Source organism: Papio anubis, unplaced genomic scaffold, assembly GCF_008728515.1.
Source record: "Papio anubis isolate 15944 unplaced genomic scaffold, Panubis1.0 scaffold81, whole genome shotgun sequence".
Classification (NCBI taxonomy): Eukaryota; Metazoa; Chordata; class Mammalia; order Primates; family Cercopithecidae; genus Papio; species Papio anubis.
Genome location: NW_022168322.1, coordinates 33,319 through 51,037, shown reverse-complemented (window position 1 = coordinate 51,037; position 17,719 = coordinate 33,319). Strand labels below are relative to the sequence as shown.

At 37.5% G+C, this 17,719-nt stretch overlaps 1 protein-coding gene across 1 annotated transcript; it reads left to right on the top strand.

Moving 5' to 3' along the window:
- Positions 1-634: 634 nt before the first annotated feature.
- Positions 635-16,844, top strand: LOC101012615 (probable ribosome biogenesis protein RLP24). The gene is made up of 6 exons (XM_003900965.3): positions 635-894; positions 4,880-4,993; positions 6,660-6,732; positions 12,284-12,347; positions 14,631-14,716; positions 15,802-16,844. Exons 1-6 carry the CDS (start codon positions 814-816, stop codon positions 15,873-15,875), a joined length of 492 nt encoding a protein of 163 aa, XP_003901014.1. The 5' UTR covers positions 635-813; the 3' UTR covers positions 15,876-16,844.
- Positions 16,845-17,719: the final 875 nt, after the last annotated feature.

Here is a 17,719-nt window from a genome sequence, read left to right as displayed (position 1 = left end):
CTGCCTCAGCCTCCCGAGCAGCTGGGATTACAGGCATGCGCCACCACGTCCGGTTAATGTTGTACTTTGAGTAGAGACGGGGTTTCTCCATGTTTGTCAGGCTGGTCTCAAACTACTGACCTCAGGTGATCCGCCCACCTCGGCCTCACAGATTGCTAGGATTACAGGCGTAAGCCACCGCGCCCAGCCGAAAGTATTTGTTTACTACATATGTATATTAATTAAAATGGGAGGCGGGAGGCGGAGAACACGATTTTATATTTTAAAAAATTGCTGGTAAAGTCCTTGGAGCATCAACGACTCAACCGTTTTCATTATAATGTTTGAAGAAGCAACGCTGGATTGCAGGTTCTTCGCCGCTTACACCCTGCAAGTCACCATGGGACGAGAATCGAGGGCTGGTTTAGGGCAGGCAGTAGACAAACGAGTTAAGACAGCGCACTCGAGAGCACTCCGGAGCAAAGCACAAACCAAAGATACATAAAACGTGCGTAAATGCCGACACACAGAGAGGAAAAAAATAGGCGATGTGAGAGCGAGTTCAGAAGGTGGCGCAAAACCGTATTTCCCCAAAGTAAGAGCGAACAGATGTAGTCTGCAGCTCTGCGCCTGCGTCAAACGGCCGCGCTTTTGACCGCACGGCCGCGGGAGGCACAGTCGTGTTCGCTTCTCGTCTAACTGACCCGCGAGAACTAAGGACGCTTGCCTTTTTCCGGTCGGGGGAAGGGGGAAGAAGGTCACTTCCGGTGACGGGGCTGCGTCACTTCCTCTCAAGCTTGGCGTTTGTTTGGTGGGGTCCCACGCGGGTTCAACATGCGTATCGAGAAGTGTTATTTCTGTTCGGGGCCCATCTACCCTGGACACGGCATGATGTTCGTCCGCAACGATTGCAAGGTGAGGCGACCGAGACCAGTCTGCGCTTCAGCCCAGCTTCCGCGGTTCCTGGGCGCGGGGACTAAGTGCTGGGTGCTTCTGCGTCTGCCGGGTTTGGCCCTGGTTGCTCCCGCTGTCCCCGTGGGAGGGTGGCTTAACTGGGGCTCCGGTCTCAGCGTTCCGCTTCGGGCGTTTCTCCTTCCCGGTGTCCCGAGTGGCGCTGGCCACCAGGCCACCCTTGGGTGGCGTTGGCAGCGTGGAGCTTCAGGAGCGATCCCAGCTAGCGCCTACCAGGAATCTTGGATGTCTGTGAGGGCTGTTTGGCCACTCGTGTACGTGGGCCACGTTCTTGAATCCAGTAAACTTTGTTGAGTGTATACCCTGTCAGGCATTATGCTGAGGTCCATACTAAAGTGTAGAGGTTGATGGAAGTGCTCCATATTGTTTAATAGTAGACTTATGTATTAAGTCTACTGCAGGTAGTACTGCATTAGGTACTGCGGGTGAGTTGGGGAGGGTCCCGTACGGAAAGACTCAGAATGGAGGTGATATTTATCTTGGATCCTGAATTTTGCGGAAGAAAGAGCGGAGGGAGCCTTCTAAGTGGAAGGAAAGTGAACATTTTGAGAAAAGGCAGAGAACGGAGCAAATCCACTTGTTTGAATAAGTGACTGGATTGTAAAAGATGATAGAGCCTTGGGCGTAGGGCTACAAGTATAATTATAGTAAGTGTATAAAGGTAAATAATAAATGAGTCCTAGTTGTGAAAGACGTTTTGAATGGTACATGAGTTTGTCCTGTCATTACAGAATGAATCCCGTTCCTCTCTTTCTCAGAGAAACACATTGTTGCTGAGAATTTGACTTCTTAAGTTTGCTTCTGAATTACTGGGCTTTTACAGATTCCTGGTTTCCACCAGATCTGTTGACTTGGAATCTTTAGGGGAGGGGAAGAGGGTCTAAGAATCTGTATATTAAGGTGAATTTGACATGCTAAAGAATTACAAGTCTGACTTCACTTTATATCTCTGTAACAGATCAAAGATATTGACCCCATTAATTAGATGCAGGGGATTCAGCTGAAAATGAGGGACCAAAGCTATGTGTGGTAAGGTAAAAGAACGTAGAAGGTTTTGAATACTTGCTCTCAGGAACATGATAAGAAGTTTATAAAAATGAACCAAAAGATTGCCAGGTTGGAGTCTAATTCAGAGTAGGCATGATCTCGTTATATATGATCTCGTTACGATTTTGTGATTTTCGTCCAGGATGCGTGTCAGCTGGATATTGGAATTAGAACAACAGATCGTGAGAGCTGTCAAGACCTGGGTATTGATTTGGTAGACACAGTGGAAGTTAAGTTGATGAAGAATAAGGACAGTGTTGAGTTGGCTGGGAGTCAGCTTGGCCTAAGGAAGACCAGTGGATCCAGAAGAGAGTTGATGGAGGAAATAAAAGATAGAGGGCCTGAAGCACTAACAAAGAACAAGTATCTCACCTTTTTTATGTTCTTGATTTCCAAGTCTAAATCTCCTGAGCTCCAAATCTGAATTTTCCACTGGATGTACCTCACAGTGGGCCTACTGAAAGAGAATTCCTTAGTACCTCAAATCTTTTTGCTCTGTGAATTAATACCACTCTTAAGTGCCCAGATAGTTTTGCTAGAAATATGAGAGTCATCTTTGAATCTTTCACCTTTTGTATCTAGTTATCAAGACTTACCTATCCTGCCTCTGAAAAAATAGTGGTGTCTTTGCCTTCTTTCTGCTTTCCTGCCCTAGTTCAGATTAGGCACTTACCACTTTTATAGCCTCTTACCTAGTCTTTTTTTTTTTTTTTGAGACAGGATCTCACTCTCTATTACCCAGGCTGGAGTGCAGTGGTGTGATCATGGCTCTCTGCAGCCTCAGTCTCCTGGGCTTAAGCAGTCCTACCTCCTCAGCATCCTGAGTAGTTGGGATTACACGTGTGCACCACCATGTCCAACATTAAAAAAAAATTTTGTAGAGACGGGGAGATTAAAATTTTGTTTTTGCTTTTGTAGAGACAGGGACTTGATATGTTTCCCAGGCTTTAACTAGTCTTTCTGCCTTTATTCTCTTAGTTTCTGAGACTGTTGTTAATAGAAACTTCACCTTTTACTCTTCTTCGGCATAAATGGATTAAGGGTAGAATTAATGCTAATTCTCCATATTTGCACATACTTTGCAAACAGGAAAAATACAGTCTTAATGAGGGCTTAATACATGTTGAATTAGTGGAATAAGAAAAGTTTGAAGACCTGTGAGTCCAAGGTATGGGGGATCATTTGTTAGCATGTTAGCATTTAGGGGACTAAATTAAAAGAGAAACTTGAGAACATAAAGCTTTGCCTGACACATAAGCCATCCACCTCTTACACTACCATAGATTTAACCACTTCCTCATATGTGTTTACATGTTACATTATACATGATTATAGCTTTATCCCATTGTTTGTATCCTAGTCAGATCTTGGTCTTTCTTGATCGCAAAGTGAGACTATCGCATTGCCAGACTAAGCTTTTCAAGGTAGAGTACCAAATTTTAATTGTTCTTGTATCCTTAGCACTGGTACAACATCAGGCACATAGATACTCCTTATTTGCTGATTGAATCCCCTTCACACCTCCTCTGGTTCCAAGTCTCTTTAGATCCTTCATTGTGCCTTTCAGGTAATACCTATTAGATAAGGAACCAAGTAGATTCCTCATTGGATCTATTTGGAATTGAGAGGAGCCAAAACAAGTTTAGTCCTCCTGTTAGATAAATAGTAGAAAAAGGAATTTGCCTAAGGGTCATCTAGTAGATATTAAATGTGGGAGGCTTTTATTTAAAAAGGTAATAGTATTTTGGGCTGAAAATACTCAAATGAAATATAATTCGTTTCACAATGATTTTAATATATTCATTTTTTATTTATGATTTCATAGTAGGCTACTCCAAGAGACTTTAGTAGTTCTTATATTTTCTAGTCTATTTGAAATTAACTCAAGGATATAGACATGCTTTCACTCTAGGAGAAGGCTCTCTAGGAGGTATGGGCCTGGATCAGATTAAACTAATAGCAGCAGTCTCTAAGAAAAACTGTCCTACTGTGTGTAAGTGACCTACTTGAGGTTCCCCATAGGGCAACATATATAAAAGGTGAAAAGTGGTATGATCTGTGATACATACACAGGCTTATTTAGTTTGAAGTGTTTGTACTGTTTATTTTGACCTATTTATCTGTCATACCTTCTAGGTATAATTCAACTTAATTTTCTTTACCAAGATCCACAAACCCCAAATAATTACTTTTTCTCTTCCCATTTTCTCCAGTGGCATACACAAATTGCAGTGTGTTCTAAGGCATTACGAAATAACAAAATAATACTGTTAGATTTATAAAATGAGTCCTAATAAGCCATTTCAGGAACATGTTGAAGCATCATCAAGTTGTAAGTTAGCACTATTAAAGGATTAAATCTTTTAGGATGAAGATGGAGAGTTAAAGTAGTAAAGAATGTTGTTGGCAGATCTATGGATAAGTCGAAAACAAATCTATTAGAGCACCAGTTTTAATTGCTTTTGAAATTATTTTGTGCTTTCAACAAGGAAGATGGAAAGACTCAAAAGGAGATTTCAGAATGGTTGTTTGAAACTTTTATTCCCATTGAGGTATAGAGACAGTGAATTTTGAAAATTATCCTGAATTAAGAAAGGACTTAAATGACTTTACTTACAACTATTCCCTTTATTTGAAATAATTTTACTGTTATTCTATACAAATGATTAGTAATTTGAAATATTTTCAGGGCCCTTAGCCTTTGGTTGGGATGATGTTTGACAGTCAAAAAATAGTTGTTTCCATTTAATCTGATATATCTTACACATTTCTAAATGGCAGTTTAAGTAGAAGGGCATGTATTTTTTGTCTAGCAGGGGTAACATCTTATGATAGAAAAGTTTTTAATGTTGACTCCTCAATATTTTAACTTTTCTTGTAGGTGTTCAGATTTTGCAAATCTAAATGTCATAAAAACTTTAAAAAGAAGCGCAATCCTCGCAAAGTTAGGTGGACCAAGGCATTCCGGAAAGCAGCTGGTAAAGAGCTTACAGTGGTGAGTACAGTTAGCTATCAATATAGTTTTTACACGTATCACAGTTTTAGTATTTGAAGGGTGTATGTCATTTAATCAGTCATGGCAAGGCCTCCTATAACATTATTAATAAGTGCCTTATTTGTATTTGGCTTTGGAAATAATCTCATTCTTACATGGTCCTGAAAACTGTAATTCTGTGGAGCTACTATTTTTAGCTCTTGCAGAGAAAGGAAAATCATTTAAATGGCTTGGGATGAAGTTGGGTATTGCTACTGAAAGATTTTGAGAAGAAGTTAAGAGAAAGCATTTCTGAACAGCAGTCAAGGCTCAGGTGAAGTTTATAATAGAGTCATTTATCAGTTTCTGGATTTCCTTAGCAGGGCTTTGTCTCTGAGAGCAGAGAAATTAGTAATGTTGGTGTGAGGAGGACTAGAGCTAAGTCAAGGGGGAAGAGGATTTAATGGAGTGAGCCTCCATCATTATATTGTTACATTGAATTGATAAAGGGATATTTTGAAGCTGTCCGCGTTCAGTCCCTGTAAAGAAAGGAGATGAAAATGCAGTACAGGCTACCTTTGAGGGAGGAAGATCTTTTAAACTGTCCCCTCCGTCCATGGCCTCCTTTACCCACCAAACCTATGACCCCTTTCCCACCTTTTTATTGCTAAAGGGCAGTCAGTATCTGCAAGCATTTTCCATCAAGCCCTTTCCTGGCTTCCTTAATACCAGAGCTTTGCAGTGAATGTAAAGAGTATCGTTTGACCAGATGCAAGGCCATATCATAATTACTGTCACAAAAATAATTTTCATTCTGGACGAGAAGAAGCATAGCAGCCTAAATGCAAGTGGCAGCTGCCTGAGGAAAGACTGCCAGTCAGTCATTTACTGATTACCATTTACCTTGTGGCTGAGGTTAGTATGCTCCGAATAAAGGTGTGTATATATAAAAGAAATAGTAGCTAAATCCAGAAGTGATGCTGTTTTATATGCCTGTCAGATAGATTTGAAAACCAAGAAATACCTGTAGCTTTTCCAAAATAGTTTTGTGTGTTTTAAGATTAGAAGGATCATTAGCTGTAAAACATACCAGCCACTAGCAATGGTAACAGTCTTTGGAGGAGATCTGAGAAATGTAGGGCCTGACTTATATTCTGCAGAGTAGCACCTCATTTGTTTGAAGATATATATAGTTTTCATACCTTTTTGCTATAACACATAGATATTTAGGTTGAACCATATGAAGTTTTCTCTCTCTTTTTTTCTGTCTCCTACAGGAAGGACATGGAATTCTTGATGTTGACTTTTTTTTGATCTGTGAAAAATGGCAGTTTCATATGGTTCAATGTAATTCAGAGTTTTCTGGCTTTGAATCTTATCTGGGAATGGAAATGGGGAAGGTTTTTCAGTTTGTAATCCTGGTAATTGTCCTATGCCGTTCTGAGGGATGGAGGTGTTACCGTTACATAGCACCGTTATATAGCACCGTTATATAGAAAGATGTTTTCAGTAGGGCGGTGTGAAAGGAGAAAAAGTTTGAAAACCTATATTCTCTGAGATCACCCTGAGGGGCGAATCTTGATGTGTGTTCACTCAGAACACTTATGAAAAGGAAGATGTTTTAAGAAATGTTTCCTTTCTACTTTTCTTAAAACTTTATTTTTATCTCGTCTGTTCCCTCTTACAGGATAATTCATTTGAATTTGAAAAACGTAGAAATGAACCTATCAAATACCAGCGAGAGCTATGGAATAAAACTAGTAAGTCACAGAAAAATACCAATAATTTTGAGGAGAGACTGGTTTGGGATAATACTATAACTTTAAGTGTCAGCTTGTTGTTTAAATATTGAATTTTCCATTTGTCATCGCCTGGCTTTTATTATTTTATCCTCATTTTAATGGTTCTGTTGTAGTCATATCTTTTATCTTTTTTTTTTTTTTTTTTTTTACAATTGGCTGGTGTGTTCATTTTAAAATAATGTAAATTATTCACTTTGATACTACTTGAAGTGCCCACACAGAGGTGTAAAAACATACAAGTAGCTGAAAAAAAGAGAGAAGGAAAATACCGTTTTAGGGTGAGTGTGGGACCGTTAAAATACACACAAAACCTAACACACTTCACATGTTTAGACTGTATAGTTTAGGATATAAACTTGTATTCTGTATACCTTATAATTAAAATTAAAAAGTGTAGTGCTTAAGGTCAACATTACAAATGTCCTGAGAATTTCTAAGTGTTTGACTTAGGTAAAAAATGAAGTTGTAATCTTCTGAAATTAAAAGCAATAATACCTAGTTTTTTCTTTTTTTCCCTGAAGTAGGCAGAAAGTTTAATGAAAAAAGTCCCATATGTAGAAAAAGTTAATCCCTTAAGCTCGCTTGTAGGTTCTACAACATTTGTGTATGTTTGGATGTTTGGGACCGTTGGCCCTGCCTTTTTATTATTATTATTATTATTATTATTATTATTATTATTTTTTCTTTGAGAGTCAAAGTGTTGCTCTGTCCACCCGGCTGGAGTGCAGTGGCATGATCTCGGCTCACTGCAGTCGCTGCCTTCCAGGTTCAAGCAGTTCTCCTGCCTCAGCCTCCTGGGTAGCTAGGATTACAGGCGCATGCCACCACACCTGGCTAATTTTTGTATTGTTAGTAGAGGTGGGTTTTCGCCGTGTTGGCCAGGGTGGCCTTGAACTCGTGACCTCAAGTGATCCACCCGGCTTGGCCTCCCAAAGTGCTGGGATTACAGGCGTGAGCCACCACGCCGGGCACTGGCCCTGCCTTCTTTTCTTCCCATGGTTACCTTTGTGCAGCCTGTAGCCATTTCTAGTGTTGGGTGTGGGGGTGATGTGGTTTGTTAACCAGAGTCTGTAAGGCTTAGAATTCCACAAACTTTATTACTCTCCTAATAGATCATAGGCAGGGCATCCCTTTCTGTACTCCAGTCAGTCACGAGACTTCAGGGGAAGAATTGAAAATGTGTGGACCTTTGTAGTAGTATTTACACCTTCTAAACCAGGGGCATCCAATCTTTGGCTTCCCTGGGCCACATTGGAAGAAGAATTGTCTTAGGGCACATATAAAATACACTAACACTAATGATAGCTGATGAGCTAAGAAAAAAAAAATTGCAAAAAACTCTGTTTATGTTTTAAAAAAGTTTACGAATTTATGTTGGGCTGTGGGTTGGTCAAGCTTGTTCTAAAGCTTTGTTTACCCTGGACCATGTGGAGAAATTGGAGTTTAGATTTGGAATTGCCTTTTCTATACTTAGCCCTAATTATTGTACCCTTTGGGTCTCTCCTACCCCCTTTTTAAAAAAAAGGTCTTTTCCTTCTGCTTTATAATTAGAGGAAGAGTTAATTTCTGAAAAGCAATTGATTTTTATTGGGTTTATTTGACAAGGAAATAACACTTATTCAAACTCAAGGATTTCTAAAGAGATTAACTTATAGGATTATTAAATTGATTTCAAAAGGCATCCTTATCAAGGACATTATTGGAAAGTCCTGAAGCATTTCTCTTTTTTTTTTTTTTTTGAGACGGAGTCTTGCTCTGTTGCCCAGGCTGGAGTGCAGTGGTGTGATCTCGGCTCACTGCAACCTCCGCCTCCCGCGTTCAAGCAATTTTCCTGCCTCAGCCTCCCGAGTAGCTGGGACTACAGGCACACGCTGCCATGCCTGGCTAATTTTTTTTGTATTTTAGTAGAGACAGGGTTTCACTATGTTACTCAGGCTGGTGGCAAGCTTCTGAGCTCAGACAGTCCGCCCGCCTCAGTCTCCCAAAGTGCTGGGATTACAGGCGTGAGCCACCGTGCCTGTCCTGAAGCATTTCTGGATTTTATTCAGTTTTATTTCATTTTGACCTTTGCTTTTGTTGTTGTTGTTATTGCTTGAAGACAGCAGCTCCAGATCATTTTTACATATTTTGTAACTGCTTTGACTTAGGTGGTTGTTGAAATGAGGTGCATATCCAATTTCAGTGATAACGTGATAATCAGTTCTATGGTCTACCATGCTAGTTTCGTGTTATATTGCTCGAGAGAAATACTGCTGTGTTCTGTATGACTTCACATGCTGTAATGGTAATGTTCTCTGCAGTTCTTTCTTTATTTTAATTCATTGCACATTTATTAAGCACTGCCTGTGGTATACAAAGATGAACAGGTCACACACAGTCTCTGCCCTTTAGGTGCATTTACTGAGTACTCCTATTTTATTGTTTCTGTTAGGTTTTATTACAGAGTCTCATTCTCTTGCCCCCCTCATTTGTACATCTGTAAATTCTGTAAGAAACAGTGCTTTGTAGATTTTTTTTTTTTTCCCTGCACAGATTCTGCTTTCCTTTTTACTGGGATCCTAAAAATAGTTTTTTCTAAGAAAATCTGCTAAGTGGACAGTATGAGTGCTAGGTATATAGGATGAGAATCTTTGGAATTTAAGATTGTTTCCTGGTGTTTTACACAATTAATAAAAGTTGTTTTCAGTATTGTTCCAGAACAATATATTATTCTTCTAAGAGATTTATTGATTCTCCACACCCCTCATATTTCAATATCATTTGGTCTATAAACTAATCTGTTGACAAGAGTTGTATGTTCATTACTTACATTATCAAATTATGTGAGGACATGGATTGAACAACCTTCGTTAAGGTATTGATGTCTGTAGAAACAGTAGTATGTTAGAATTTCAAAAACACCAGGAAAAGTAGTTTGCACTTTATCCCTCATGGCTGCCTGTGTTGCAGGTGAATTTTTAATGTCTTCAGGTTTTTTTTTTTTTTTTTTAACTTTTTACTTATTTTATTTTTGTTGAACTTTTTTCTAATCTTAGTAGCTTTTGGGGTACAAGTGGTTTTTTTGGTTACATGGATTAATTGTAGATTGGCAAAATCTGAGATTTTAGGGCATCCATCACCTGAGTAGTGTACATTGTACCCAATATATAGTTTTTACCCCTTACCCCACCCCACCCCCACTTTTGAGTCTCCATAGTCCATTATATTGCTCTGTATGCCTTTGCGTGCCATAGCTTAGCCACCACTTGTAAGTGAGAACATACAGTATTAGGTTTTCTATTCCCGGGTTACTTCATGTAGAATAATGACCTCCAGTTCCATCCAAGTTGCTGCAAAAGACATTGTTTTGTTCCTTTTCTTGGGTGAGTACTATTCCATCATGTATAAATGCCGCATTTTCTTTACCCACTTGTTGGTCGATGGGCACTTAGGTTGGTTCCATATCTTTGCAGTTGTGAATTGTGCAGTCAGATGCTTCTTAGGTTCAAAATATTTCAATCTTCTGGAATATTTGGAAATACAGTATATTATTCTTTGGAAAGGATTTTCCTGCCACTTGTGTTTATTTCCCTTCTAAATAAGTTTAAAGTGTGGAAATGCTTCTGAGTACTAGAACTTGTCCTTATTTTTGCTGAAAGACAAAGAAAAAAAGTTACATATCCAGCATATTATTAATTCTGAGCTACAGCATATGCAGATTTATAGTTGACATTTTCTTAGAATTATTTATATAAACGTTGCTTTAATACTAGGGGTCTTAAAGATTGTCCTGGTGGTTTTTGTTAACATGTAGATTCAGATATAATAGGTTTGTGTGGGGCCTGAAATCCTTTGTTTCTAACAAGCTCCCAAATGATGCCACTGTTACTGGTCCTAGACTACAATTCTTAAAAAGTTTTTATTTTGACCTAATTTCAGATTACAGAAAAGTTGCAGGAGTAGAGTTCTCTGATATCCTTCGTCCAGACTCCCTGAATGTTAACATTTTGTTAAATTAATTTTTTCTCTCTGTCTCTCTTCTTTCTCCCTTTCTCCCTTTAGCGTATATTTTTCTGAACTGTTTAAGCAAACATAATGTTCTCTATCCCTAGTTTAATATGTATTTCCAGAAATAAGAACACTCTCACATAACCACACTGCAATTATTAACATTAAGAAACTAACATTAATAGAATATTATTACCTAATCTCAGACCTATTCATATTTCTCTGATTGTCCCAGTCATATTCTTTATAGCAAAATTTGTAAGAATAGTACATGTCATGTCTCTTTAATCTCTTTTAATCTGGAACATTTCCTGAGTTTGTCTTTATATTTCATGATATTGACAGTTTAGAAGAATATGGGCCAGGCGTTTGGTATAAAATTTCTTAACTGGATTGTTTGATGTTTCCTTCAGATTAGGTTTGGATAATGCACATTTGGCAAGAGCACCAGAGATTCGATGCTGAGTTTTTTCAGTGTTCTTTGTCAGGAGACACAAGCTGTCCATTAGTTCCATTACTAGCAGTGTTAACTTTGATCATTTGGTTAAGGTGGTGTCTGTCAGGTTTTTCCACTGAAGAGTTACTGTTTTACTCTTTTTAATGAGTAAGTGCACTTTTGGGAGACACGTTAAGACTATATAAATATCTTATTCTGTAGATCTGCAGACTACACTTTAAAGAGGTAGATCAGAAGTTGTGGTGTCTGAGCCACTGAGCACTGGAAATGTGGCTAGTCTAAATTGCGTTGTGCTGTAAATGTGGAATGAATGCTGGATTTTGAAGACTCAATATGAAAATAGGAATGAAATATTTCACTAATAATTTTATATAGATTGCATGTTGAATGACAGTATTTTGAAAATTTGGGTTAAATAAAATGTATCATTAAATTTCCACCTGTTCCTTTTTACTTTAAAAAATAGGGCTACTAGAAAATTTAAAATTTCATATGTGGTTTGTCTTTCATTGGATAGTACTAATAGAGATTTTAGAGCATAGTTGGACTCAGCCCCCTTTTAGCCAACGCTCCTGCAGACATTTTCTAAAACAGTTGGATTTTTGTGGTCTAGAACATATTAGTATTGATTGTTTGGTTCATTCTGCCAATATCATGTGCTGACCATATCCCAGGCACTTTAAGTGTTCATAACCAGAAAGATGCTGTCTTTATTCATGGAAATTACAAGTTAAGAATGAGATTAGTTGTCAATAGTCCAAGTTCTCTGTATAGTAAAATTTGAAAAGCATTGGATTGGTTTAAAGTGGAAGGAAAATTTAACAGCAATAGAGACTTTTGTCAAATAAAAATTAGAGAAATGATAGTTGTTAGAATGTTGAGAGTGATGATGGCCATGAGTATATACCTTCTTCAGCTTTTTGAGTAGGGATTGTTTTTGTAATGATTTTTTTCATGTAAATTCATTTCTAAATCAGAATAATAAAGAAGTGCTTGTTAATGCAGTTGTTGATCATAGTGCTTGAATGTGCGTACATTTGCTAACTCTTGTGAACTTTTTTGTAGTTGATGCAATGAAGAGAGTTGAAGAGATCAAACAGAAACGCCAAGCTAAATTTATAATGAACAGGTATGAGTATTTATGTGGAGTAACTTTTGGAAAGTAATTACTAGTAGATATTTAGAGGCATTCGTATTTTTTTTTTTAATTTTTAATTTTGACATAACTTCAGACTTACCAAAAACTTCCAGGAATAATATGAAGAACTCTTATATATTCTGCTAGCATTTTACATTTACTTTATCCCTGTCACAATGTATTGAAGACCATAATGCTTTTTCCTTCTAAGTATACTTAAGTGTATGTAACCTAAAAATAACATTCTCTTAAACACAGTGTGGTTATCTATCAGTCAGGAAATTAACATTGATGTAATACTGTTATATAATCTATGAACTTTGTTTAGACCTCACCAGTTATTCTGATTACGTCCATAGCAACGGAAAGTCCTTCATGTTTCTTCAGGCTCCTTTAATCTGGACAGTTTCTCATCTTTCTTTCTTTTACATGACAGTGGTAGTTTTGAAGACTATAGGTCAAGTTATTGTATAAAATGTTGTTCAATTTGGGTTTGTCTGATATCTTCCTCATTAGATTTTGGTTAGGCACCTTTGGCAGGGATGTCACAGAAATGATGGCATATCCTTCTCATGCATCATATCGGGAAGCACATGATGTCACCTTGCTGATGATGTTAACTTTGGTCATTTGATTAAGGTGATGTCTGTTAGGTTTCTCCACTGGAAGGTTACTAGTTTGTTTTCCTTATAATCAGTACATCTCTTGGGGGAGATACATAGAGATTCAGTAAAGAGCCTATTACTCCTCAAACTTGTACCTACTGGTTTTGGTTTTCATTAGAGTCTTGCCTGAATCACTTACTACTATTGTTGTGATTGTTGCCAAATGGTGGTTTTTCTAATTCCATCATTTCTTCTACATTTTTTAGTTGATTTTCTCATGTAAGAAAGAACTTTCCCTTTTCCATCAATTTCAAGATTTATTCCTTTACTCATATTACATCTGTGTGTATTCATGGATTCTTATGGTATACATTGGGTTATAATTCTTTATTGTCATTGTTTATTTTGATGTTCTAAGTGGCCCACATTTGGCCTGTGGGAGTTCCTTCAGGCAGACTGTTACGTCATTTTGACAGTTCTCCTCATTCTTTGAGTGCATTCATGTTTCGTAGCTAACAAGATGTTTCCTCTTCCCCAGCTTGGAATCAGCTATTTTTTTCAGAGCAGGACCATTAGCTTTTAAATTAATTGCTATGGAATATGTCAAGGAAAAGAAGCACGTGCCAGCAGCTTTGTGGCTTAAAAATTTTAAAGCATTTCAGAAAAATGTTTGAGGACTAGTCTGTTAGCATTTCTATTGAATATCATGTGTTTTGTGCTCTTTTAATTACCCAATGGTTTTTTAAAAATTATATAACAGAGACTTATCTATTTGAGAAGAAAAGATCTAGGCACTGTAACAGTTAAAGGGTTAAAGATTGTTTTATGTAGTAGAGTACTACTTCTTTTCTTTTTTTTTTTTTTTGAGACTGAGTCTTGCTCTGTCGCCCAGGCTGGAGTGCTGTGGCGCCGTCTTGGCTCACTGCAGGCTCCGCTTCCCAGGTTCCTGCCATTCTCCTGCCTCAGCCTCCCGAGTAGCTGGGACTACAGGTGCCCGCCACCACGCCCGGCTAATTTTTTGTATTTTTAGTAGAGATGGGGTTTCACCATGTTAGCCAGGATGGTCTCGATCTCCTGACCTCGTGATCCACCTGCCACGGCCTCCCAGAGTGCTGGGATTATAGGCGTGAGCCACCGCACCCAGCCAAGCGCTACTTCTTTTCATGACTCACATCCTTCGTTTACTCAGCAAATATATATTGAGCTCCCATTTTGTGCCATTCTTAAGTACAAAGAATGAATGCATGAACAAGTGTTGTGGTAGGGTAGGAGTCCTATTTTGAGCTAATTTCGAACTAGAAAACCACTTTGAGTTTGAGTTGTTAGGGAAGAAAATGTACATTTGTGAGGGCTTAACAGGTGACCTTACTTTAGATTTGGGAATAAATGTAAGGTATATATCTCTTTTAGGTTATGTTCACCACTTGCCATTTGGGAATAACGTGAGAGAACTGAGAGGCTCTTTGTTCACTTGGTGTTGATGCTGCTGCTGGATGGGGAGTGTTGTGGGGAGAAGAAAGGGGAGTGAACAGAAGGGCAGCCATCGTGCTTCCATTCCCCATCTGTGGGGCTAACTGAAGTAACAACATTTAGAAGCTGTATTGTGAATTGATGCTGCTTAAAGCAGTGTTAGTAACTGAAATTTTGGCTTTAATGTGTTTTGCTGTAGATTGAAGAAAAATAAAGAGCTACAGAAAGTTCAGGATATCAAAGAAGTCAAGCAAAACATCCATCTTATCCGAGCCCCTCTTGCAGGTGAGTTCTATGTTGCACAGGAATTTTCTGCTTTAAGAAGAAAAATGAAAAATGTAGATTTTTGTGGTCTGTGTATTTGGGTACCAACTAACTTTGGGTATTTTTTCCTTTAAATATTATCTTTCATAGTAAAGGTATGATATGATTTGGTCTATTAAAATGTAATTTATTCAGTGTATTTCCCAGGTGTAATCTATTTATATGGTGTTTTTTTTCCCTTCATTGAATTCTATGTTCCATATCTCCCCAAGTTAAGCAAAATTATTTGAGTAATAGTTTTGTAGATGATTTTTGGACAATGTTTTATATTAGTGTTTCTCAAACTTTGGTTGGTCTCAGAATTACCAACTTGGGGAACTTAGTATAAATACATAGGCCGAGGCTCTTTGAGTCTGAGCCACTGTTCAGTAGCATTCCAGGTGATTCTGATACTAAAATTTGGACTACTGTTTCTTTTACTCAGCTGACACCAAGTACAGTCTCTTATGCAGTTTACTTAGGTAGATCACTTAAAGGGAAAGAAATGTTAGTAAAGGTCAAATTCTGTAATCACATGTTGAGTACGTTTGTGTAAATCTACTTGTATTATTTTTGTACCAAATTTTATTAAAGTAGACAAAATTCTGGAGCATTTGTTTCACATATACATGATAACAAACTGATAGTCAAAAAGCACCAGAAAGGAACCATTGTTATCTAATTTTTTAGGTAATCCTTTTTGAGGTAGATAGAACAGTGTTAAGAGCAGGGACCTTGGATCCAGATGGCCGGAGTTCACATGCCAGCGCTTTGACTTATATGACTTTCTAGTTGAGTGACCTTCAGCAAGTTAATCTGTCTTGGAGCCTCAGTTTTCTCATATTTAAAATGGAGGTTGTTAGGAGGGTGAAATGAGCAAATGTATGTAGAATGTTTATTTGATGCAGGGCATATCATAAGACCTATGTTAGTTTAGCTGTTATTAAATTTCTTAGGAATGGCTTATATTACTTTAAAACATGCAGGATCCTTTATAAAGTGTTGATGTGAATTCTGTAAGGTCACGTTGAATTAAGTTGTTTATTTTTTACTTGTTTTTATTAAAGGCAAAGGGAAGCAGTTGGAAGAGAAAATGGTACAGCAGTTACAAGAGGATGTGGACATGGAAGATGCTCCTTAAAAATCTCTGTAACCATTTCTTTTGTGTACATTTGAAAAGACCCTTTGGATACTTGGAACTGCTAAATTATCTTATTTTTTACATAAGGTCACTTAAATGAAAGGTGATTAAAATACATCTTTCCTACATTGCCTTCTACATAACATCAGATATTATGGATGTTAGATTGCATCTCAGTGTTAAATCTTCACTGATAGATTTACTTAAGTAAATCATGAAAATTCTGCTTATAACTATAGAAGTGAATTGTGGATGTAAAATGGTTATGCCATTTGGGTAATGGCACTAGGCAGCATTTGTATAGTAACTAATGGCAAAAATTCATGGCTAGTGATGTATAAAATAAAATATTCTTTGCGGTAAAATATTCCCTTTGTTAATGTTATAGAAGAGGGGGATACAAAAAGGAACTAACAATTTGTATGGCAGTATCAGATATTATTTTTGTTTTAGTATTTCCTGTTTTGGTTTATTTGCATCTTAGAAGAGCATAATGACATTGTTTGATGAAACCTAAATTATGCTGGACTGTTTTGACCTGGTTTAACCCTTCTGATAGGTAGTTGTGGATGTTGGGGATGAGAACTGAATAATCTTTGCCTGGAGTGACACTACACTCTAGAATTTCCACTTTGGAGAATATTCAGTTCTCACTTGTGATTCCTGGTAGAACAAACTTTATTTTTCTAGCCCAGCAGTGATCTAGAAGCAGAGGAATCCCAGCGCCTTTTAAAAGTTATTATGTGGTTTTCTTTTAAAAAGCTGCTGATTTTGGAAGGTAGAATTTATGGGTACAACGTATGTTCATTATTTGTATGTAAAATAAAACCATTTAAAAAGTAATGCGATATTTATTATTTAAAGGCACTAAACAAAGATGAAGTATTGATTATCTGGAAGAAGAAATCTTCCTCCACACATCCCATTTAAGTAGGAGATACATTTAATTAAAGAGAAATAGATACTTAATGTTTCTGTGTTTTTACATTGTTTACAATTTTAAGTATGTTAAAGATACTAACTATCAGTTTGCATAATTTTTTTTTAAGGTAGAATGTAGAAAAAATGACTAATTCTTAGCCTTACATAATTATAAAGTAATGGCTCATTTTTTATTTCAGTATTAGGTAGTAAAACTAAAGCTGTAGACCAATGCCTGGACCAAGTGTTAGGAGAGCTGAGTTCCAGTGTGGTTTTGCCTGGGTATTTTTATTTGTAAACAATATTATTGATTGAAGATTAGGGGAAATGATACATGTGAGGAAAGACATTTGTAAAGTTTCTTGAGTTTTTACTACATACCATATTCATTTTTTAAAGAAATAAACATTTTAAAAGTTACATTTGATTAGGAAACAAGTGTCCTACACTGCCAGCGAAGGAGCAAACTGCCCGTGCCTTGTGACCATCAATTTGGGGGAAATTGGGCTGAATTGAAGAGCTGGTGTTGCATCTTAAGTTTAGCATCCAGTTTTCTTCCTCTTCATGATTTCATAGAATTTTGAGAACCCAGATCTCATTCTAAACTATACGGATACAAATGCCATAATTTTTTTTTTTTTCATCCCACCATAACCCTCTAAGCCTGTTTGGATCACTTCCCATGAAAATGTTGTCTGAGAGGTTGTTATGGTATAATACTTTTAGGCTACTTTGTTTCAGGTTGTTTGGTAGAGGCCTGTGCTGAGTAGCTAGTAGTGAAACAAAGCAAAATGTTTACTATGGGGAACTGTTTTTTTATTTTTTCCATTTTTTTGAGGCGGTCTGACTGTGTTGCCCAGACTGGAGTGCAGTGGCGTGATCTTGGCTTAACTGCAACTCCTGCTTTCCTGGCTCAAACCATC